The sequence below is a fragment of the Poromitra crassiceps genome, assembly GCF_964638095.1.
Source record: "Poromitra crassiceps genome assembly, chromosome: 21".
NCBI classification, from domain to species: domain Eukaryota; kingdom Metazoa; phylum Chordata; class Actinopteri; order Beryciformes; family Melamphaidae; genus Poromitra; species Poromitra crassiceps.
This window is the reverse complement of record NC_139638.1, coordinates 18,147,891-18,173,877: the sequence shown is the minus strand read 5'-3', so window position 1 is coordinate 18,173,877 and position 25,987 is coordinate 18,147,891. Positions and strand designations below refer to the sequence as shown.

Sequence of the window (25,987 nt, the reverse complement as noted above, 5' to 3'; positions counted from 1 at the left end):
CTAAATGCCCTTTACAAAAAAGTATTGCCCCTACCCCCAAGAAATAGGTTTGATGATCAAATGAAAAGTTAAATATTGCACCAATGCTATACAATAAAACTAATGCACAATAAACTGTAATTGTAACTGTAAATTGGGCCAGATTAGATCATGCCGGTTGAGGAGAGAGGAGGAGGAGAAGCAGGAGAAAAGAAGCAGAAAAGAATGTAGAGAGAGGGTGACCGCCTACTTCCTGCTTCAGCACTGTACCAGAGATTTTCATCCGCCATTTATTTTCCCATAGACATTTGGTAAAATGCTTATAAAAATAGTTTTACTGGTTCAAACCAAATGGTTCAGATATATTTAGAAACAGGAGAGACCACATAACATTTCACTTGGACCAAAATGTAAAAAAAGAACATATTTTTTCTGTGTTGTTGTTTTGGTCGGAGTGAAATGTTCTATGGTCTCTCCCGATTCTAAATATAGCTGAACCGTTTGGTTTGAACAGGTAAAACTATTTTTATAAGCATTTTACGAAATGTCTAGGGGAAAATAAATGGCGGATGAAAATCTCTGGTACAGTGCTGAAGCAGGAAGTAGGCGGTCACTTTGCCTCTCTATATGTACATTATTTTCTGCTTCTTTTCTCCTGCTTTGTGCCATTGTCGCTGTAGCTATGGTTTCACTGTGGCTGCTCACCGCTGGCCGTGCGTACACCCACAGCACAGGTATACACCCCCAAAAACTCCCACCTTTAAAAGCCTATTTCATTCAAATGGTGGGATTTAGGCATGTATACACTGGGTCACAGCCAGAGGTCATTTAATATACACTGTAATATTTCTTGTTATTCTAAGGTGAAAAAGATTTGCATATTGCAGGTTTAAATGCAATATTGGACATCCAGGGAGAGGACACCTGTTTGGGAATCACGTCTTTGCTGCTCATGTCATCAAGCCCCTCCTCTTCGTCGTCTTCATACGGCGGTGCTGTGGAGTTGTCGTCCTCGCTTACACGCCTCACCCTCTCATAACCCTGAGGTGAGATGATGACAGCGTTAATTATCATGAGTATTGAAGGAATGTATGGATGTTACTGCTCGTTGTGCTCGAGCAGACAACATGCTCAGAAGTGACATCACACTCACTCTGCGTCTGCGCAGGCCTTTGCCACCGCGGTACAGCCAGTAGAGGTAGAGAGGTTTTCCTAACAGCAGCACAGAACTGACAGCATGGCGACCACGACGAGGAAGATCTGCAGTCCGGTCTGCGCAATCAAAATAACACACGTTCATACAACACTGAGGTCAAACAAGTGCACAGCTGATAAACACATTATATACAGCAGTGGTTCTCAAATATATTATATTATAGCTTCATAGTTCAACAAAAATATGTTATGCTTTAAATCTAAAATGGTTCATGGATTATGTTCTAATCTAACAAACCTATCAATTTAAAAGTCAAGCACGTTACCGTGGAAACAATTAAGCTTAACCCAAAATCACAAATCAGAATGAGGGGGTCCTCAGTCTATTTTCTACCTTGTAAGGGGTCCTTGGCTGAAAAACATTTGAGAACCTCTGACATACGGTATATACTTATTTGTTTCATATTCTTCTCCCATTTTTTCACCAATTGTACTGGGCCAATTCCCCCTGCTGTCCCAGTCATTGCTCCACCCCCTCTGTCGATCTGGGGAGACTTGTAGACTAGCACCATGCTTCCTCCAATACATGTGCAGTCACCAGTCGCTTCTTTTCACCTCACCTTCAGCGAGGAGTTTCCCCGGCAGGACGTAGCGCGTGGGAGGATCACGCTAGGTTCCCCAGTTCCCCTGACCGACCTGAGGAGGCACTAGCGCAGCGACGAGGACTCATACCTCACCGGCTTCCCACCCGCAGACACAGCCAATTGTGCCTGTATAGGCGGTTGTGATGCGCGGGTCACCCAGAACCCGCTGGGTCCCGCGGGCTGGGCCGCCCCGCAGGCGGACTGGGTTGGCAAATTATGAAAATATCGCGGGTGCGGGCGGGGCAGGCTCAGAACATGACAAAGCAACATTATTAAATAATTTAGAGCAGTGAAACACGCAGAGTAATTAACCGTAAAGACGTGAACTCTCTCTCACACGTAGGTACACACAATCAGACAGACTCCTGCTGCACTCTCTATAGCCTACATGGAGTAAAGAAACTCTTCAATGAGGTAGCCTATATGTGCTCTCAAAACAAACATTTTGGAAGGATTATTCGCTGTAATTATTATTTGAAGTGTCCATAAAACTAATGCCACCGCAGATTTTCTGTTGTGGACTCGACTGTGATCTATTTGTCAAATTTACTGCAACGTGAGTATAGGCTGTGAACAATTGAGAGTGCATGAGGTAATTAAAAGAAATCAGACAGCGAGTCTAGCCGTATCTGCAAGCCGTGTGCGCACCTGCTGCACTACTACGTTTAGTAGCCTACTACTGCAACATGGCCAATTGAGAGCGCATGAGGTAATTAAAAGAAATGGGGAAGAACTGTTTCTGTAGCCTGCCTAGTGCCTACCTCTACCTGCTACCTCCATTTGAAACACTGAGGTCACGCCATCCGCACTTTGGGGAAGCGTAGTCGCGCTATCTGAAGACCATGGATTAATTGAAGAAAGACCGACATGAAAGCAGCAGCGCAACTCATCCAGAGCAGTAGGCTACAAACTGTTGTCGCGCACGGCAGCATGTGAGTGTCTGTGTGTGTGTGTGTGTGAGAGAGAGGGGGGGGGACAGAGTTATTAGCTACTTTGCACACCTTGGAAGTAGGGATGGGCATCGAATTTCGAATTTTCGAATAATCGTTATTATCAAGGTCGACTTTTATTATTGAAAGTCGAAATTCGATAATAAAAATAAAAATGTATTTTTTTATTTTTGTGAGTGAAATGTTGCATTGTCTCCCCTGATTCTAAGTATAGTCGAATCGCTTGGTTTGAGCAAGTAAAACAATTCTTATAAGCATTTTAAGCAAGGTTTATGGAAAAATGAATGGCGGATGAAATCCCATGAAGAGGGAGAGGGGGTGACTTTGGCACCCCTTTGGCACTCAGACCTGAGCCTACTAAATATTTAATGAACCACTTATGATTGTCAAAACTGTTTTTTATTTTCGAAAATGTCAATGTCATGTAACATGTTCTTTACTTCAGTGGTGCAATGCTTGTTTGAGCTAAAAATCCACAGCAGAAGCTTTTTTCTATTAATTAATAAAGCCTTAGACTTAGAATCAGGGGAGACAATGCAACATTTCACTCACAAAAAAAAAAAAATCTTTTTACATTTTTTATTTTATTTTCGAATTTCGATTAAAAGTCGACTTTGGCCAGCGAATTTCGAATAGTGTTTTTGCTAGAAATGCCCATCCCTACTTGGAAGCTCTGCTGTGCTCCTCCTGAGTCCGGAGACATATTACATTAAATTGGCCGTTGCGGGCTGCTGGGTTGGGCTGGGTTCGGAATTTTCAGATATTTTAACGGGCTGGGCGGGGCGGGTTGGCTCCAATGGCGGGTTGGGTTGGGGCGGGCCTTAAAAAACCCTGACCCGCGCATCACTAATAGGCGGTGTTGTCGTCGACTCGAGCAGGGCCGGTTCCAGAACAAGATGACTAGGGATGCATCCTAGATAGGAAGGGGTGCACATGCACGGGCCGACCCAAGCAAGAATATTTCAAGTGTTTCAAGTGCTTTACTGAAATATTTGGACCATATAATGATAATACAATTATCTCAACCTTAAAAGGTTGCATATAGGTGCCAAAAAGCCATACATTCACAGCAAAGAACAAAGAAAAACAACAATTATAATTCAAGTTTAAACAGTAAGTGTGCAGCTGCAGCATTTTTTATTTTTTTTTACTTTTCAACTGAGCATGCAGACAATTAAAATAAGGGTGCAATGCGTGCTCTTGCACCCCTGTAAAACCGGGCCTGGACTCGAGTCCGGGACACATTTTCGGTGTCCACCCGCAATGCCGACCTTAGGTTTAGGCGTGGGGGGTGGGAGAGGTTAGGTTTTGAAAAAAGAAAAAAAAACTCTCGTAACGGGACAAGCCCCGTCTTTTATTGTCACACGAACACCACAACACATGCATGCGGCCACAACACACCCATGCTGACGGTGGCCGGTGAAAAGTGTCCTCTGCATTTAACCCATCCAGGCATGTCCTTTCCTCCGAGGGGCAGGCCAGGAGCAGTGGTCGCTTTCTCGTACAGCGCCCGGGGACCAACTTTGGATGTTGTCGTCACTGGTCGGATGACGATCTGATCTTCTGCATGTTTTTAGTGGGGGGGTTATATACGGAGGAACCCCCTGGGGGAGCACGGGGAGAACATGCAAACTCCACACAGAGAGAAAGGCCCTTACGACGAGATACCCCACCTGGGCAGTAGGCACTGAAGATATGGGGGGGAACACAACCACAGCGCCCACAGTGTCCCAGGCGAGAATCGAACTCAGGACCTTCTGACTGTGAGGCGACAGCTCTACCACTGAGCCACCGTGCCCCTTTGGGTTAGGGTCTGGGGGAGGTTAGGTTTGGCGTGGGGGCTGGTAGAGGTTAGCTCCAGCCGGTCCACCGACACGCTGCCTCGCTCATGAGCTGGTTCTGCTTGTGGGCTATCGGCATTGCGGCCTGTCGGCACTGCGGCCTGTCGGCACATAGACGCGGCACCACATTTTCAAGACTTGTGACTCGCCTTGGACTTGAGCACTTTTTTCGGGTAGTTTCTTGTAATAAGCACTAATAATTTGGCACCAGATATTGATAGCTATATTAATATTGTGATATTATTTTAAGTTTCGGGCAGATGCGTGTGTTCCATCTACATGCGGATTTACAGCTCATGTTCAGTAACTGGACTCAAGACTACTCAGACTTAGGTAATGGGGACTCGGCTTGGAATATTCTTTGGTGAATCTGAATTGGACTTGAACATTGAGGACTCGAGGCTCCACTTGGACTTGAGATAGAGTGGCTTCACTACAACCTGGTCTGGAGGAACATCTGACCGAGCGCCGCCAAGAATTGAACCCGGGTCTCGGCGGTGGTGGGCGAGTGCGTTTACTTCTACACTACGCAGACGCTGCCCCATAAACAGATCATATTTCAGACGATGTGATGAAGGCATACCTGTCCCGGGTAGAGAGGAGTCACGTCGGCTCCCTGCATGAGGAACATATTGATGAAGTGGATGAGGATGCTGGGGGCGAGGGAGGAGTCGCGCACACTGAACGCCATCCACTTGTAGAGAATCATGCAGACCAGGTAGCCAAAGAGACAGAGCAGGAAGAGCAGCTCAGGGAGAAATAGCAGATAGACATTAAATTTCTGTCGGAAGTGCCTGAAGGGAGAGAACATGAAAGCAAGTTAAAGCTACAATGTTTCCACTAGTCATCTGTAGTGCAGTGTGGTTCTCAAACATTTTCACGTCAAGGACCCCTAAACACACATATTAGACCACGGACCGCCATTTGATAAGATTTAGTCCCAGGGTCCGGTCCCCCATCTGATATGATTATTTTGCTTTTAGATGTTTTATTACAGAAAGAAGTGTATGAAACCCATGACCGTACTAGTCATACATTCTGTCATTGTGTCACTTATGGACGGCATTAGTGACAATAAATAAATGATCTCCATTTTTGCCGGGGACCACTTTGAGAACCACTGCTCTCGGGTGAACTCAGTATCTCACTCACAGATGACAAACTGTTTTGACATAAAGCCAAATGAACAACGTCTAGGTCTCTGAGGTTTTTTTGCAGCACTGGATCAGCCAGTCAGCTGTGTGCGGTCTAGATGACACTTTGCCCAGGTGTACGCCCACGTGATGCGTCCCCCCGGCTGCTGTGCTGTCTTACCCAGAATCCTCTCCATCTCCTCGCATCTCTTGATTTCGCTGACGAAGCGCCGCTGGAATGAGCTGATACTTGGGTTGAGCTGAAACCAGAGGAGGAGCACACGGTCAGGAGGCTGCAGACACCGGCCACTGCCCTGAGGTTATCAAATGTGATGTCATGCTTTTCACACTGTTGTAATAAAGTGGATGTTGCAAACTAGCTTCACTCTGTGTTTTTGGCTGGATGCTGGAGGCTACATTTCACCCAATCCATCCCCTAATGGAGTGTGGAATATTTCAAGGCCAAATTCCTTATTTATCTCCTCTCTCTCTCTCACCCACTCACTCAAGGACTCTCAACAGTCACCACACACACACACACCTGAATCCCAGTCCATGCACGGTGTCGGAACACCCATGTTTAACATCTTCCGTCGTCAGGTTGATGCAAGCTTCTACTTATCTGACACCATGTAATGTTTACTGTCTGGCACTGACATATAATTGTCTAAGTACAAAGACGAGGCACGTTGACGGTACACGATTGCGTCCATGTTTATTTCAGACTTGGGGTAACTGAGTGTCGCACATTGTGACGTCATCGGCAGTGACCGATCTGCGGTATCTGATTACACAGGATACTACAGTTAGCACTAGCAGTAGCATATTATTTCCCGTTTAAAATACTTTAAGAAGTTTAATTTACAAACAGAAGACTCGTATGTGCGGATGATATTATCACGAATATATGAAGTGGAACCGAGGCTCCGTTGATCAGAGGAAGAAGAAGACTCAATGGACTCATGAATGGTTTAGCTGTGAAGCTAACGTTAGCTGTGAAGCTATTGGAGCTTTGAAGGAAGTTTGTCAGTAAAGTTCAGGAGGAAAAGTTCCTGTCACTGTGTGAACATTAAAATGTCTAAAGTAGCTGTGGTGAAGCAGCGCCTAACTGCGGGTGATGAAGATAAACTGCTGGATGCTGTGCGGTTACACAGAGAAGCCTTGCCTCCAGACCTCCAGCAGCTGTTAGTTCCCGCTGAGCAGCAGGAGTGGAGCCCCAGTCTCGACCAGGAGGACCCAGAGCCCCCACACATTAAAGAGGAACCCCGGATCAGGAGGGAGGGAGAGCAGCTTCAGGAGGGACCAGAGCCCCCAGACATTAAAGAGGAACAGGAGGAACTCTGGATCAGTCAGGAGGGAGAGCAGCTTCAGGAGGGACCAGAACCCCCAGATATTAAAGAGGAACAGGAGGAACTCTGGATCAGTCAGGGGGGAGAGCAGCTTCAGGAGGGACCAGAGCCCCCAGACATTAAAGAGGAACAGGAGGAACTCTGGATCAGGAGGGAGAGAGAGCAGCTTCAGGAGGAACCAGAGCCCCCAGATATTAAAGAGGAACAGGAGGAACTCTGGATCAGGAGGGAGAGAGAGCAGCTTCAGGAGGAACCAGAGTCCCCACATACTAAACAGGAACAGGAGGAACTCCGGACCAGTCAGGAGGGAGAGCAGCTTCAAGGGCTGGAGGAGGCTGATATCAAGTTCCCATTCTCTGTTGTCCCTGTGAAGAGTGAAGAGGAGGAAGAGAAACCTCAGTCCTCACAGTTTCATCAAAGCCAAACTGAAGAGAACAGAGAGGCAGAGCCTCTAGCCAGCTGCTCAACTGAACAGATGAAAACAGAATCTGATGGAGAGGACTGTGGAGTATCAGAACCAACAAATAACTTGATATCCTTATATCAAGCTAATAATTCACAACCAACTATTGATGACAAGACTTCAGACTCTTCTGAGACTGAAGACAATGATGATGAATGGGTGGAAACTAGTGAACTTCAGTCAGGTTTAGGCTCACATATAAACAGTGAAGTTCCAAGGAAGAAACACTTCAGCTGCTCAGTCTGTGCTAAAGGTTTTGGTCATAAAGGAAACTTGAAGAGACACATGATAGTCCACACAGGAGATAAACAATTTAATTGCTCAGTCTGTGGTAAAGGTTTTGGTCGTAAAGATGACTTGAAGATACACATGATAATCCACACAGGAGATAAACAATTTAATTGCTCAGTCTGTGGTAAATGTTTTGGTCGTAAAGCAGACTTGAAGCCACACATGATAGTCCACACAGGAGATAAACAATTTAATTGCTCAGTCTGTGGTAAAAGTTTTGGTCAGAAAGGAAACTTGATGACACACATGAAAGTCCACACAGGAGATAAACAATTTAATTGCTCAGTCTGTGGTAAAGGTTTTGGTCAGAAAGTAAACTTGAAGCAACACATGATAGTCCACACAGGAGATAAACAATTTATTTGCTCAGTCTGTGGTAAAGGTTTTGGTCATGAAGCAAACTTGAAGACACACATGATAGTCCACACAGGAGATAAACAATTTAATTGCTCAGTCTGTGGTAAATGTTTTGCTCTTAAATTAAACTTAAAGAGACACATGATAATCCACACAGGAGATAAACAATTTTATTGCTCAGTCTGTGGTAAATGTTTTGCTCTTAAAGTAAACTTAAAGAGACACATGATAGTCCACACACGAGATAAACAATTTTATTGCTCAGTCTGTGGTAAAAGTTTTGGTCGGAAAGAAACCTTGAAGACACACATGATAGTCCACACAGGAGATAAACAATTTAATTGCTCAGTCTGTGGTAAATGTTTTGGTCATAAACCAACCTTGAGGACACACATGAAAGTCCACACAGGAGTAAACATTTAACGCAGGGTTCCCACGGCCATGGAAAACCTGGAAAAGTCATGGGATTTCAAAATCTTGTATTCCCGGCCTCATGGAACTCATGTAATTGGTAAAATCCTTGAAAGGATATGTATGTACCGGTATGTACGTTTTTGTGCTTTGTTGTGTTGTCCTCTGTTTATGTATCACACAAAGAACTCAATAAAAATAGATCACAAAAAATGATGTGGTAAATGTTTTAAACCTGTTTGAAACCCTTTACATCAGACCGGCTACATGTCCCCGCCCCCTTTTCTGTGGAAAAGCAAGAGACACTCGTCATAGACTTGAATGTAAAATAGCAGAACAAAACAACAGCAAAAGAAAAGCACCAGTGTAACTACACCCAAACCCAAATGTTTGGTGAAGCCTGACACCTAATGGTGAAAGATAGGGTACAGAACTGGCCTTCTCTTATTGGCTGGTCTCTTTCCCCTGTGATGTCACCCTCTTCACATTGTAATGGACAAGTGTGATTGATGAATGAGATTAGATTAGATTAGCCTTTATTGTCTCCCTAAGGAGAAATGTGTCTTGGGCATTTGAGAGCACATACAATAGGTGTCATAGCACACATAGATACAGTGCATGTACAATCAAACTACAATACATTCAATACCCATATATCCCTATCCACCAAAAACATACACACCAAGAATATTACCTAATATTGCTAAATGCCCTTTACAAAAAAGTATTGCCCCTACCCCCAAGAAATAGGTTTGATGATCAAATGAAAAGTTAAATATTGCACCAATGCTATACAATAAAACTAATGCACAATAAACTGTAATTTTAGGTATTGCACAGATGTTCTACATCAGGGGTGTCCAAACCTGTTTGAATTGGGCCAGATTAGATCATGCCGGTAGAGGAGGAGGAGAAGCAGGAGAAAAGAAGCAGAAAAGAATGTAGAGAGAGGGTGACCGCCTACTTCCTGCTTCAGCACTGTACCAGAGATTTTTATCCGCCATTTATTTTCCCATAGACATTTGGTAAAATGCTTATAAAAATAGTTTTACTGGTTCAAACCAAATGGTTCAGATATATTTAGACAACAGGAGAGACCACATAACATTTCACTCAGACCAAAACGTACATAGCACATACAATATGTGTCATCAGGATCAGGATCAGGATATACTTTATTGTCCCAGAGAGGAAATTTGTCTTGGACAACAGTGCTACATACAGCTGCATCATAAGAAGACAACGCAAATGACAAAATGACATAACAGGAACAACAAAGGTCTACACATTTTTTGGTGAAGAAATGCACCTTACATATGAAGTGCATGGAGTTGTATTGCAGCTGACCCGTCAAAGGAAAAGACCCATAAAATAAAGAATTGCACTGAGGATAAAAGATGACACGTGCAAAGAAATGGGCGGGAGACTAGATAAAGTGACCTATGCTACTGTGCAAAAGTGGCTTACAAATTAAAACAAATGGCAAGGTGATAAAAGCAATTTGATAATAAAACCAATAAAATAGTAAGACCACAGCATGATCACGTTTAAAAAATTATAAAGTGCATTATTGAAACATAAAAAAATAAAATAATAATAAAATAAAATAATATAATAAAAGGTTCAAATAGAAAGAATTAGAAAAAACAAATCCCATAAGTTTTCAGAATTTTTATATTAAACAGGTCGTTTATTCAGGAGTGCGATTGATGTTGGGAGGAAGGAGAGCTTGTAGCGGTTAGACTTGTACCTACATGCTCTGTATCGCCTTCCAGAAGGTAAGAGTTCATATTCTGAGAATAGAATATGAGAGGAGTCATCCAGAATGCGATGAGACTGCTTGATCACAGCTTCCTCAAAGATTGATTGAAGGGATGGGTAGTTTTTTATTCCTATCACCTTCATAGCGGCTTTCACCATCCTTTCGAGCTTGGATTTACTTTGGATGGTAAAGGGAGCCGAACCAGGAAGCTAAGCCATATCTGATCAGGCTACCGAGGACGGCATTGTAGAAAGTTAGCATGTTTGTGCTGCTCACTCCGAACAATCGGAGTCGGCGGAGGAAATGAAGCCTTTGAGCTAGTTTTCCACACAGGAAATCAACATGCATGCTCCATTTAAGTTGGTTATCAAATTGTACTCCCAGGTATTTATATGAGCCGACCTGCTCAATTACAGTATCATGAATGATAAATGGGGGCGTGTAGGCTACGCTCACTTCACGGGGGTCAAAGATCATCTCTTTGGTTTTGGAGATGTTCAGGGTGAGATGATTCTGTTTACACCAGGCCCAAAAAGAGTCAATCTCATTGGAGTACACTGATGGGCAATCACCAGCTCGCAACAGACTTAAAATAATAGTGTCGTCAGAGAATTTGATGACAAAGTTGTTGGGCTGGCTACTTCGACATTCGTTTGTGTAAACTGTGAATAGAAAAGGGGAACTCACAGAACCTTGAGGTACTCCAGTGCTACAGTGTTTTACTTCGGACAGTGTCATAGCACACATACATACAGTGCATGTACAATCAAACTACAATACATTCAATACTGATATATCCCTATCCACCAAAAACATACACACCAAGAATATTACCTAATATTGCTAAATGGCCTTTACAAAAAAGTATTGCCCCTCCCCCTAAGAAATAGGTTTGATATTAAAATGAAAAGTTAAATATTGCACCGATGCTATACAATAAAACTAATGCACAATAAACTGTAATTTTAGGTATTGCACAGATGTTCTACATCAGGGGTGTCCAAACCTGTTTGAATGGGGCCAGATTAGATCATGCCTGGGGGGGGGGGGGGTTGGTTAACAAATGTGCTTGTGCATCACATGGGTTAACAAAAAAATAAAAAATAATACTAACATAGCTACTGAAAAAGGATTTTGTTTACCATCTGAAAACATTAGTTCTGCCTGCGGTGTTCCTACTTGGTGCTTGTCTACAAACTGGAGTGCTGTCATGGTTTAGGTGAATGGAAAAAATGCAAAGTGAACTTGCTTGATTAACAGTTAATCAATGAATGACCAATACTGTGTGGAGGGCCACATAGTATACAGTAGTATTTTGAGAGACAAGCCTCGGGCCGTTTAAAATTAGTCCGCGGGCGGCAAAAGGCCGGGCCGGACTTTGGATGTATAGGCTACCTACTCTACATCATCTCTTACTGTGAAGTAGTTTGATTGACAGTGAAACAAAAGAAGATGTATACCTGTTCAGCTGACAGTTTGGTGACCTGTACCTTCTGCCTGATGGCAACACCTCATCATACTCTGTATGAAGGATGTGGTTTGGGTCACAGGTGATTTTGAGGCTCTGCTTCCTCACGGTCTCCTCAAAAATCTCCTGGAGAGAAGATAGGAGCTGCATGGCAATAATTTGACCAGCCCTCCTGATGAGGTTTTGGAGTTGTGATTTGAGTTGAACGGACAGGTTCCCAAACCATGTAGTGATGCCGTAGAGAATAATGAATTCAATGGCTGCCCTGTAGCACAACAACATCATGTTTTGATCTACTCCATGGTATGGACCATAAGCCTTCCCAAAACATGCAAACGCTGCTTAATACGAGAAGATACAATCTCAACTTGGTGAGCCCAATTTAACTGAAAATCAAACAATTAAAATCAGGTTGTGCTCCTCACACCACTTCACAGCCTCTTCCATCTCTTGTTTGTAGGCTACATACATGCCAATATCTGATTTTTGGTCAATAAACTGATTATGGCTGTATCATCAGAAAACTTGATCATGTATACTGGAACATTATGAAGGAGGACAGTTCTGAATTTTCCAATTAGTTATATTTATGTTTTACTGTTAAAATGTAGTGCAAATGAGCTGCTGTCTCTTGAATGTATTCAGGGGAGGGAAGGTAATAAAGCAGTGCTCAGCCTGTCATGTCTTGAATGTATTCAGGGGAGGGAAGGTTATAAAGCCAGTGCTCAGCCTGTCATGGCACAACCCATCTGACACATTGGAGGTACAATGATAGAAACATGGAAGGTATAAACGCTGCTGTTGCATTCAGTTTGCAAAACTGTTACAGGACTGAAGTGAAGCAAAATGATGATTCAGGGTGAGAGTCGAGTCTTTAGCTGTTCCAGTGTTCCCCCACAAGCCAGGTTCCCTCATTTATCCAGGTATAGCATTTATACACAGTCAGAGATCTTAGACTATGATGATCTGAAAAAGACACATTTCAATGAATCTATGTAGATTTCAGTATAGGTGTGTTATATTTATCACCAACTAACAAAGTGATGTGTTGTTAACTAGATCCAGCAGAGGGTGCTGAGTGACTGACTGTGCCACATATTTGTCTGTTGTCTCCGATTGTTTTGTTGTGTTCTGCGCCCCTCCCCCATCACCTCCCTACGTCTGACCGTGATTTCTAACCCCACATAGGATAAGTAATAATAATAATAATAAATAATAATAATAATAATAATAAGTAATAATTAAGTAATAAATAAGTAGCCTAATAGTAATAAGTAATAATAATAATAAAGTAATAATAATAATAAGCATAATAATTGTAATCTACAAAATGTACAAAAACATCATAGCTCATATCATAATATAATGTATCATATCGTTAATTTCAAGCTCAATTCTTACCCAGAGAAAAGGTACAGCACTGAAAATGTAACAAGCAATAGTTTTTTAAACATCTTTATTTTAAAAGATGAAAAACCCCAGGTGCTTTAGTCCCAAGCTTCAATGCTCCTGGCCAATCCAGGCGCCACAGGGCGTGGTTATTGCTTATCCTATGTGGGGTTAGAAATCAGGGGGAGGTCCGGGACGAATTAAGCAGGGGGACGGAATGAGCTTGTCCTCATATACTATCTTTGACGAAATTCAGGAAGACGATTTTTTTCCCCCCACCATGTTACACTTCCTGGGAGCTCACTTCCTGTGAAATTTCAGCTCGGCCAGTCAGTGGAGCGTGAGTAACGTTAGCAGTAGCATATTATTTCCTGTTTATACTTTGAGAAGTTTAATTTACAAACATAAGACTCGTAATATGTGCGAATGATATTATCACGGATATAAGAAGTGGAACCGAGGCTCCGTTGATCAGAGGAAGAAGAAGAAGACTTCATGGACTCAGATGAATGGTTTAGCTGTGAAGCTAACGTTAGCTGTGAAGCTATTTGAGCTTTGAATGATAAAGTTTGTCAGAATAGTTCCTGTCACTGTGTGAAAATGAAACTGTCTAAAGTCCACAAGCTGAGAGCTGTGGTGAAGCAGCGCCTAACTGCGGCTGTTGAAGAGATATTTGGGCTGTTTGAAAGAACAATAGCAGAATACGAGGAGGAAGCTACTCGACAGTGTAAACTGCTGGACGCTGTGCGTTTACACAGAGACGCCTTGCCTCCAGACCTCCAGCAGCTGTTGGTCATTGAAGAAGAGGTTCCCCCTGAGCAGCAGGAGTGGAGCCCCAGTCTGGACCAGAGCACCCAGAGCCCACATATTAAAAAGGAAGAGGAGGAACTCTGGATCAGTCAGGAGGGAGAGCAGCTTCAGGAGGACCCAGAGCCCCCAGACATTAAAGATGAACAGGATGAACTCTGGATCAGTCAGGAGGGAGAGCAGCTTCAGGAGGACCCAGAGCCCCCAGACATTAAAGAGGAAGAACTCTGGATAAGGAGGGAGGGAGTCCACACAGGAGATAAACCGTTTAATTGCTCAGTCTGTGGTAAAGGTTTTGGTCATAACGGACAGTTGAAGAGACACATGATAGTCCACACAGGAGATAAACAATTTAATTGCTCAGTCTGTGGTAAAAGTTTTGGTCGGAAAGAAACCTTGAATACACACATGATAGTCCACACAGGAGATAAACAATTTATTTGCTCAGTCTGTGGTAAATGTTTTGGTTATAAAGTCACCTTGAAGAAACACATGATAGTCCACACAGGAGATAAACCGTTTAATTGCTCAGTCTGTGGTAAAGGTTTTGGTCATAACGGACAGTTGAAGAGACACATGATAGTCCACACAAGAGATAAACAATTTATTTGCTCAGTCTGTGGTAAAGGTTTTGCTTGTAAACAATACTTGAAGGAACACATGATTGTCCACACAGGAGATAAACAATTTAATTGCTCAGTCTGTGGTAAAGGTTTTGGTCGTAAAGGACGCTTGAAGACACACATGCTAATCCACACAAGAGTAAACAATTGAATTGCTCAGTCTGTGGTAAAGGTTTTGGTCGTAAAGGAGACTTATGGACTTAGGAGACATTTAACTCAGGGTTCCCACGGCCATGGAAAACCTGGAAAAGTCATGGGATTTCACAATCTTGTTTTCCAGGCCTGTAAAACTCATGGAATTGTTAAAATCCTTCAAAGTTTTTGAAAAGTCATGAAATGTTGTTGTGTGTAATGGAGTTGTTACAGTAATCTTCCGGTGGATAACCTTCCATGTAATGTAACATATAACGGCAAATGTATTCTCTGTAGCTATTGACGTAACGTAGCTCTAACTTGTTTGTCGATTTTAGTGCTTCTTGTATTTTATATTAATATTTTTATGGAAAATTCCTCTCTTAGTTCAAAAGCTTCCATGATGCAGTGGCATTTTTTATTTTTTAATACAGTGCACCTGAACGCAACATGCAAGATACCCGCTGAATAAGTGTCCAAATGTTCATGTCATTCTGGCCAATACTCCACTTCTGTTATAGCATTTCAGTCTGGAATATGGAATATCTTTCAATAATCTTTATGACTAAAAGCCAAAGGCTACATTGAAGTAGAAATTTAAATAATTAACTCATTGAAGAAGGCTGTTTGTGCCGCTACGCGTGGGTCATGTCCCAGCTCTTTTAACATGCACTAGCTATGTTTTTAAACTTTTCAAAATGATATAGCCATCTAAGTAAATAAAGGCTTTTTACTTTCTGCCAGAAGAGTGCCTTGGACTTTTCTTCTTTTTGAATTAACTCATTGGTTGTGGATTTATTTAGCTTCAAGAGTGCATTTTTGTTTGTGTGACCCTCAACACAGGCTTTGATCATACTGATGCTTATGCTTAAATTAACCCACTCATATATCTGGTTTATTTCAAGAAAAACATTTTGGCTAGTGGAAATTATAATCGTAACTTTAAAATCTAGCAGCCATATTGGCAGGTGGTCAAAAAAGTTAATTTCAAGCCCTGAGAGCAGATGGTGACATAGGAGTGAGTGAGAAAAGGATCAAATATTGGTGGTTAAGACTGAATAATGACATCATAACTGTTAATTTAAAATGAGTTATTCCTCTAAACCTGCCTTCAAATGCCCCAAATTTTTCGTGCTGGCGCCGTTCGGCCCTCAGCAAAACCTGGTAGCGAGGACATTTTTTCTGGCCCTCTCTATCATCAAAGTTGCCCATCCGTGGGTTACGGCATGACAATATTTGTTCGGCCCCCGGCAACAATCTGGGTTTCTCATGTGGCCCCCCATGAAAAATAGTTGCCCACCCCTGCTTTATTGGCTCACATCTCTTGCAATCTTGATTCAACACATTAAAATGGTCAAATAAGATTAGATTCTCATACAGACAATAATTTAAATAAATACCATAATTAATTATCATCAACAAATGCCATAAGCAGTATCATTGAACAAAGGCCTAAAAGGCTACTTGACTTTTTCTGGAGCATTTGATTTTTCCCCTTTATCCTTTTCAGGGGAGGCCATGTTTAAATTTGCATCAATAAGTAAACCGTTAACAGCTGATTCTTTTGGCATCATCACAGTCATTTGTGAAAACTCAATTTTTATTGTACAATCATTTCTGCAAAGTGCTTTGTGACAATATGCCTCACAAATAGGTTGTTATGTATTTTTATAGTCTTTCTTTCTTCAATATTTTTTTTTTTTTCAGTTGGTCGCACAGCACATGATTTGGTCACTCACTCACTCTCACACACACACACACACACACACACACAGACAAGGAGGCAAATTGTGACAAGACTGATCACCAATGTCATAGGCCCTATGACATCACTGATAGGGACACACACACACACACACTGTGGATGTCATCAGTGATATCATAATTGGGCGTGCGCGCGCACACACACACACACACACACACAAGGAAGCATTATGACAAGACTGATCAGTGATGTCACACACAATGAGGCATTTGTGACAAGACTGATCAATGATGTCATAAGGGGGGGCACACATACACACTGATGATGTCATCGGTGATATCATAATTGGACACACACAGGCATTGTGACCAATGTTCATAGATAACAAAACAAAACAACACACGCACACACACACACACACACAATATCCTACCTCAACCTACCCCTACTGTGGGTAGGCAGCAGGTGCCCAGGGGCCCTCCAAAACATTTTTGTTGTTGTTGTTGTTGTTGTTGTTGTTGGTCGGGCTCATGTTGGGCTCCACATAACTATGACACAAATCTAAGACCAATCAGGACAAAATAAAATTTGTTTCCAAGAAGACTAAGTCTGATGATTTAGTGTCATTGGATGCCTGTGGGCAAGTGGTGACCAGGGGCGTGGGAAGTGGGGGTGCTTGTGGTGCTGCAGCACCCTCTGCTGTTTTGTATTGGAAATGTAATGTCAATTAAAACAATATATGATTAAAATGTGTTTTATATGTTTTATACTGTGATATTTAGGGTTTAGTTGAAGACTATGAGCAAAGCAAAGAGGGTGATGTTATTTTTGAGGTTTGGTTTATAATAATAAGATAATAAAATATAAGACTAAATAATTTCAGTGTTTCTGCCTCTGTTGCTGTCTGTGTCTGTTGTAGTGTAAAACGACCTAAAGGGAGAGCAGGTGGTGACATGAAAGTGAATGCACTGGCGATTATACGTTGGTGCACCGGTTGCACGTGCAAACCCTAGTGGCCAGATGATTTTTTTATTTTATTTCTACATAATAAACTATTTAGATGTCCCCCATTTGCGCGAGATAAAATGTACATTTCTTTGGCCAGGGCCCCCCCCTAGAAACCCCCCAGTCAGACTAATATTTTTATCCTGCTAGTGCTACCCCTGTTTGCAAAGCCTAGAATCGCCTATGAGTGAGTGAGAAACTGAATCTCAGAAACTGAATAATGACATAGTAACAGTATAATCCTAATGTTAATTTAAAATGAGATATTCCTCTAAATATGGCTAAAAAACATCCAAACGTCCAAAAAAAGTTCATTTTTCACAGTCCCTTCCTTGCAGCACCCCCTACTTAAAAACAGTTCCAGTGTCCCTGGTGGTGACAGGTCAGCCATTCATTTTTCCATAGACATTTTGTAAAATGCTTGTAAAAAATTTTTAATTTGCTTGGTCAAACAAAGCGATTCAGTTATATTTAGAATCAGCATTTTACTTGGACAAAAGATTTTGTTCTAACAAAATCTCATCAGGTGGGGGGGGGGGTCTGTGGTGGTGTGTGGGTGGATCTATTTGGACTAAATGATGGGTCCACTGTGGGGGCAGCAGCAGCTCTTTCAACAGTAGCCAAGCTACGTCGCCCTCTGACTGGTCTCGCTGCTCTGGCAGCGTGCATGCATCGATCCGTGCGTGTTTTGCTGTAAACCGTGTGTGAGCTGAGCGCGTTTCTACTGGGCCGCCCGCCCGCCGGCCGCGCTCAACGAATCGCTGCAGCAGAATGAAGACGTGAATGGAAAAGGGCAGTGGTGCAGTAGTGTTTATATAAAGCGGACTGTCGCTCTACACAAACTTTTGCGCTTATTTTCCATGCTCACAGGCCTGCTAAATAGGTGCGCGCACAAGTCATGGCTGTCGTTCCTACATTTTCGTTCCTGCTCTGTGGTCTTTTAACGTTACGCGTTTTACTGGCGGCTGATTTGGAGTTTGTGGTGGACACAGGCAGCCCCATTACAGGTGCCCCACATGCAATCGACTACAAGGATCCTTGTAAAGCTGGTACAGTGTCTTTTACCTCTTCTACCGATTTAGTGTTATTGATCATAAATATATGTTTTGAGAAATGATAGCCTATAGACGTGTTACAAGCATAATATTATTGGCTAATATCCCTTCAGGCCAGGGCCTAATAAATTATAGTGGACTAGGCTGTTTAAAATAACTTGAAACCACTAAAAATCTCTGTCAATAATGTAGCTACTAGATGTGGTTTAGTAGCTATGTAACTGTGTGTGTGTGTGTGTGTGTGTGTGTGTGTGTGTGTGTGTGTGTGTGTGTGTGTGTGTGTGTGTGTGTGTGTGTGTGTGCCTGTGTGTGCCTGTGTGTGTGTGTGTGTGTGTGTGTGTGTGTGTGTGTGTGTGTGTGTGTGTGTGTGTGTGTGTGTGTGTGTGTGTGTGTGTGTGTGTGTGTGTGTGTAGGCTATATATATATATATATATATATATAGATATATATATATATATATATAGAGAGAGAGAGAGAGAGGTCTGAAGACTGTTCAAGCTATATGAACTATGGTCAAATATATTTATAGGCTGTCATTTTATGATTTTATAAATATCATTGGACCACTATTAGCTATTATTCCCTTGCTCTTGTCATGTGTCTATAGACTGGAAAAAGAAAACAATATTAAATAGAATATACATACAGATATATAGGCCTACTAATAATAATGTTTTTTTTTAATCAAATATTTAATCAAAATTCTTAAGAATGCTGGTTCAAATCTTTTCTAAGTCCGTTTCATCCCTGCCATGTTAAGTCTGAAGCTGTCAGTGTCTTTCTCTTACAGATGCTAAACCGGCATCATCTGCCATGCCCACTAATCTAATGCATAGCCTGCTGTATTGCTGCTGAAAATATAATATTTCCTTACAGTCGGTTAACATTCCAGATCATTCTTTCGGTTATTATGGGACCTCCTAGCTGGTCGGGGTCCATTTTATTTGAGACGCTTGAAACTTCCAAAACACACCACTCTCCCCCCCCCCCCCCCCCCCCCCCCCCCCCGAGGCGGTTGCCTGGAGACTTGAGGTCATTGAGGCCATGCCAGAGCAGTCCTCGGCTGGACGCTGGTGAAATCCCTCTAGCTTCAGGGCATGTGGTGCACGCTGCAGGGGTGACAGTCACTTACAGTCACCCTTTGCATGAGTGAATTCACTTCAAAGGCAGACGCAGGGCCCTGCTATGTCATTTCTGCTCGACTTTCAAGCCTATAAAAGGTTGTTAGCATCACATGAGGAAATGGGGGATTTAATGGGGAATACTCAAGCTATGGCATTCTGCTTGACATGTATATGAAATGCTGAACGATGCCATATGTACAGTCAGAAATAATGGAAACATCATCTAAAAGACCTCCTACTACAGTGACAACAAACACTGTCTAATGGCTTGGATGGACGACTGTTGGCCAATTCATGTCCGAGAGGGCAAAGTCAGCGCCTGTCACTTCTAAAATGTTAATTCTGGTATCGTAATTATAGAAAAGTTTAAGCTGAAATCGTCGTTAAACATGGTGATTAACAGTTGGGCCTTCTGCAATAGATGGGTGTATTCATATCCTATAAGTATAACATTAGGAAAGATGTGAATGATATGTAATGAATTCAATCACTCATTATGTTAATATAATGATCCAAACGATGTAAAGAAGTAATTCAAAACAGCTGGAAAATGTATCTTCTTAACACCAGTGTTGTGTTGAGGAACACACACACACACACACACACACAGACACACACACACACGCACACACGCACACGCACATTTGAATAATTTATTTACACAAAATGAGGAGACGCAAATGGTGGAACAAGTTCTCTCCCATTTTCCATCCATCTGTGATTAAATCAAACATGTTTGTGGAGTAAGCACTGAATAGTCGTGGCCTTTATCGGTCACAAAAGGCTGAATGATTAACTTTAGGAGATACTGAGGTCTGCCATCCCATCTCAGTTAGAGTGATGATTTGACTGTGCAGAAATATCGAAATATGTGCAGCTTTTTAATTGTGAATTCCTTGTTAACAGCATGTTGTCAGACATGTATAATGTCTTGATAGGACTTTACTCCACTACCAAGTTAATCCATTACTGGTCAAGGACATTTAACAATAGCTGATAGCAGAAAATAACACAAATTCTGAAGATAAAACACACTGTCACTAAAGTTGTACACCGGAAATAATGTTAATAGTACTACACTTTAATTAAGGACATTTGGCATTTCTGGTCCTATAATGAATCAGCAGCGGATGAATTGTATTCTTATTAACATTGCTCGTCTTAACCTTTATGACAAATGTTACACTTCATGATTTTGCCCTTAATTGTATTTTATTGACAAGGCCACTTTAGTACACGAAGCTTGTGTAAATGTGACTTCCTTGTAAATGGAGTTTGGTGAAGAGATCAAACAAATCCATGCAAACAGGACAGATTGGGAGGCTATTCATAATGAAACTCAGGTAACAGGAGGGCAACCATTGTTAGGTGCAAAGTGCTGATTTGGATGTTACCATTGTCAGTGGCTATGCAGCACTGTTGTTGTGCTGTTGTGCACAGCGTGCTCGCAGCTGCCTGCACTACTCTATATTCAGTGCTCGTGTTCAACCTTTGAAATGGCATAGCCCCTGTACAGTAAGTACAGTATGGGTGTATTTCAATCATGAGAGACCAGTGGGTAAAGTTCAACGAGCAAGCTTTATTCACAAACGGCATGGCAACTAATTCTATGGCATAATGACTCGATGGTAAGATGCCCTCTTCTTGTGGTGAGAGAGGAGGGCATCTGCTCAGACTAGGATAGAGAACCCCCTCCCCTCGTACTTCCGTGTAGCATAATTCATTCAACCAATCAAACGAAATCAAACAATATCCGGAAGTGAGCTTCATTTTGCTGTGTCAAAGTCAATGAGCTATGTTGGTCCATTATATATAGGTCAATGGGCGAAACACAGCTTCAGAGGATGGGATACGATCAGCCCAGGTACAGCGACCATAGAGGTGAAGGATCAGGGAAAGAGGACGATGACACGCTGGGCATGGCTATATGTACTGCCACGTCATAGCCTCGGCAGTGACGTCATTACCGACGTCATATTGACATATTGACAGGGGCTGATTGGCTATTGAGGACGGGTTGATGAGTCAGGAGACACACGTCATAACGGACGTCACACTTGGATTACACTTGACTTATGCTGAGCGCTGATGCCTATAATTGTGATGTGAGGTAACATGACTGGTTCTCATCTTGAAACTAGGTCGAGACCAACATGTTTGTGTGCTGATATGTGCGGTGTAGAGACTCATTGGGGGTACTGTGTGTGCTGGTCAAACACTGGATCACTCACAGCCCAGTTTGGGGGCCTCCTGTCGGGGCAGAGATATGTGCACTGATGACGCGCAGACACACACAGCGGAGCTTGCAGGATGTTAGGAACAAAATATTTCACTGTAATTTGACGACATGCGTGAACACCAGAGTTGTGCTGGTTTCACTTTGAAAGCAGGTTCTGACCTCCAGTTCATTTAACGCGCTGCTCAAACAGCATAACAATACGTAAGCTCAGCTAGACAGTGTACGGTCCCTTGTTTGTCAGTGGGTTACAGCAGGGATACTCAACTCGCTTTGCCCGGGGGCCACTTTCGTCAAATGATAGGAGGCCAGGGGCCAGTTAATAAACAAACAATATCAAATTTACTGTCGCGGATTGTAGGTTTTTGGGGTGTCAGCCGGAGTTTAGTCTGACAATGTTGTGCACACCGGATAGTTAGTTAGCTTAAGTTAGTTAGGTTAAGTACATACATAAGTGCCTGGGTAGCGAGCAGACGGTGGTATTTGACAATTTAGCTGGAGCTCAGTCAAACTTTATTTCACGTTAGTTTTTATTTTGAATTAGATTCTATTTTTTCAGATTGTGTTTTATGTTTTTGCTTCAGATTATTGGACATTTAAATAAATATGCTTTTTTTTTATTGTAAATGTGCTAATAGTAGTAGATACTGTAGTTGGGCTCTGTAAATACAAGATTCAAGATTCAAGATTCAAGATTCATTATAATCAAAATACATTACTGACATACTGAAAAATAATAATACACCCTCTTCTTCTCATCTTAAGTTTGTGTTTGTTTGGGGCGGCTTTAGCTCAGGAGGTAGAGCGGGTCGGCCAATGACGCAAGGGTTGGCGGTTCGATCCCCGCTCCCTCCCAGCTGCTGTCGTTGTGTCCTTGGGCAAGACACTTAACCCTCCTTGCCTCGTATGATTGACATGAATGGTATGATTGGTATGAATGTAGACATGAATGATGGTGGTTCGGAGGGGCCGTTGAGCGCCAATGTGTGGCTGCCACGCTTCTGAACCACCGGTACGAATGGTGTGAACGAATAATGATTCTGTGAAGCGCTTTGAGCCTTGGAAAGGCGCTATACAAATCCAATCATTATTATTATTATTTGTGTGTCTGCCCTATAGCTGCCTTTTGGGGAGACATTGCGTTGGATGAGGATGACTTACGCATGTTGAAAGAGGCTGCACAGCACACCGTGCGGACCAACCACACGGACATAGGTATCACATTCTGAATGACTGAATCGAATCATTAAAAACGGTGTTAAAAGCAGGGCTACATTGTCATCATCGTAATTTTGAAAGTACAACGAGTTCAAATGATGGGATGATGATCAGCATCTTTGGTCATGTATTGTTTACAGTGAATGGCTCCACTTCCAGCGCTAGTAGCAGAGATCAGAGAGCCGCAGACAGACATGACGGTCTCCCTCGTAGGAGGAGGGCCGCCACCTCCAGACCCGAGCGCGTTTGGCCGGACGGCGTCATCCCATATCTGATCAGTGGGAATTTCAGTGGTAAGTCGTGCCCGAGGAGGAGGAATCTTTCATCCACAACAGAGCTATGTGTTGTTCACTGTTCGTCTGCTCTTTTCAAAGTGAAATGTGAAAAGATGAAATAATTTATCATTTATAATGGTGCTTGTCGCACTAGGGCTGGGCAATATATCGATATGAGACTATATTGTCTTTGATTTTGGATATTATAATATTGTGATAAGTGGTTTTAAAGGCTGCATTACAGTTTTCTGAACTTACCAGACTGTTCTAGCTGCTCTAATTTTTACCATTACCCATAGTCATTATATCCACATGATATATTATTTATCAAAAATATAATTGTGAAAATATTTTTGCGAAAGCACCAATATTCAGGGAGGGAAACCCTGCATTTGCTTTTTGTTTTGATCACGTCTTGTTTGAATAAAAGTGCTTGTGACATGTGGCTTTTGACTTATCCCACTTAGTAGGAGAAAATACCGATATTGTGTATTCAACCTAAAAATACCAAGATATTATTTTTGGTCCATATCGCCCAGCCCTATGTTGCACACAATATACTCACAATAATAACATTTTAGTCAAGATGTCAAGCCAACTCCTATTCAGATGAATAAGAGGAACTCACCGTCCCTTCCAGGCAGTCAGCGAGCCATATTCCGGCAGGCCATGCGTCACTGGGAGAAGCACACTTGTGTAACCTTCATTGAGAGGACCACTGAAGAGAGCTATATCGTTTTCACCTACCGGCCCTGTGGGTGAGTTGGGTGCGCGGCCACCATGCTTTAACACTGCAGCCACTTCAGAGCGTCAGTTGGATTGGATCCTGTTCGAGTTAGGTCATCATTAATTAGTGTGCACAGTGAATTAGTCCTATGAACAGATCAACAATGCCTCAGCCACAGTGTGGAGCCTTCAAGGACTTCTGTTCCCTTTGACATTAGGGTAGTGCAGCAGTAGATTCCCTGCCCACCGACACGAGGGTCGCAGGTTCGAGCCCCCGTGTTGCCTCCAGCTTGGTCGGGCGTCCATTCAGGCACAATTGGCCGTGTCTGCGGGTGGGAAGCCGGATTAAGGTTATGCGTCCTGGTGGATGCACTAGTGCCTCCTCTGGTCAGTTGGGGTGCCTGTTCAGAAGCGAGGGGAACTGGGGGGGAATAGCGTGATCCTCCCATGCGTTACATCCCAGTGGAACGCTTCGTTGTCAGGTGAAAAGCAGTGGCTGGCGACTGCACATATATCGGAGGAAGCATGTGTCTACAACTCTGACTGTGTTCAGGTCCTGGGCTCAACACGTCACTGTGTGACATCACATGTGTGACTCATGTCATGTGGCTATAATGCTTTCTTTAACTTCAGAATCAGAATCAGAATCACTTTTATTGCCACAGTATGCAAGTTACATACGAGGAATTTGTCTTAGTGTCTGTATGCAGCGTAGCGGTCACATCAATATACAGAGATAAGAAGTAGGAAGATAACTAAAGACAATCACAACGTTGCAAGTGCAATCAAATTGAGTAAATATATACAATATGTACATGAGTGGTGAAGTGTTCTGTGGATGATAAATATGAATTTACATTGAATTTACAGACTGAGTTAAATAGACGTTAAATAGGCAGTGGATTTACATGAATTTACAGTCGGAGTTAAATAAGAGTTTACATTGAATGTACATGAAATTTACAGGCTAAGTTAAATAGGCATTAAATGTGCATGGAATTTACATGAATTTACAGTCCCAGTTAACTTGTCAAATATGCTGAATGTTGAGTGGATCTGTACAGACAAGAGCAAACACACTAGAGAGCACTAGCTAGAGTAGCCTACGTGCGTCCATCACGCCCACTGTCACGCCCACTTTTGGGCAGTGGGCGTGGAAAGTTCATCAGTTCTTCCTTGGCCCATGACCAACGTTTGTACAAAGTTTTGTGGTGTTACGGGAATCCGTTTGGAAGTCAGTCAGGTGCCTTTTTGTGATTGGTCACTGCCATTGCCATGCCCCCTTTTGGCCAGAGGGGGCGTGGAAAGTTAATTAATCAGTTGTAAGTTGGCCCATGACCTTTGACCTAGATGATGTACAAAGTTTCGTACAAAACCGTTCAGAACGTTTTGAGATATCCTGCGGACAAACAGACAGACCAACAGGGGCAGAAACATGCCCTCTCAGAAACATGCCCTCTCGGCCAACTGTTGGCAGAGGTCACTAACGGACAAACAAACTATTGAAAGTCAGGACAAGTCATCTTTACTCACACTGTTCCCTGTTTCATTCATTCATTCATCTTTACTCACACTGTTCCCTGTTTCATTCATTCATTCATCTTTACTCACACTGTTCCCTGTTTCATTCATTCATTCATTCATCTTTACTCACACTGTTCCCTGTTTCATTCATTCATTCATTCATCTTTACTCACACTGTTCCCTGTTTCATTCATTCATTCATTCATCTTGACTCACACTGTTCCCTGTTTCATTCATTCATTCATTCATCTTTACTCACACATTTCCCTGTTTCATTCATTCATTCATCTTTACTCACACTGTTCCCTGTTTCATTCATTCATTCATCTTTACTCACACTGTTCCCTGTTTCATTCATTCATCTT

The 25,987-nt window shown here is 42.5% G+C and overlaps 1 protein-coding gene across 1 annotated transcript in view; it reads left to right on the top strand.

The window, feature by feature from the left end:
• Positions 1-18,362: 18,362 nt before the first annotated feature.
• The window catches only part of LOC310795314 (bone morphogenetic protein 1-like), a gene marked incomplete at both ends in the record, with an annotated part of 29,276 nt that continues 21,651 nt past the window's right edge, over positions 18,363-25,987 (top strand). Inside the window, 4 exons of the mRNA XM_083657364.1 lie at positions 18,363-18,513; positions 22,999-23,094; positions 23,238-23,390; positions 24,013-24,130. Coding sequence (XP_083513490.1) covers positions 18,363-18,513; positions 22,999-23,094; positions 23,238-23,390; positions 24,013-24,130 — 518 coding nt within the window. The remainder of the gene's footprint in view (positions 18,514-22,998; positions 23,095-23,237; positions 23,391-24,012; positions 24,131-25,987) is intronic.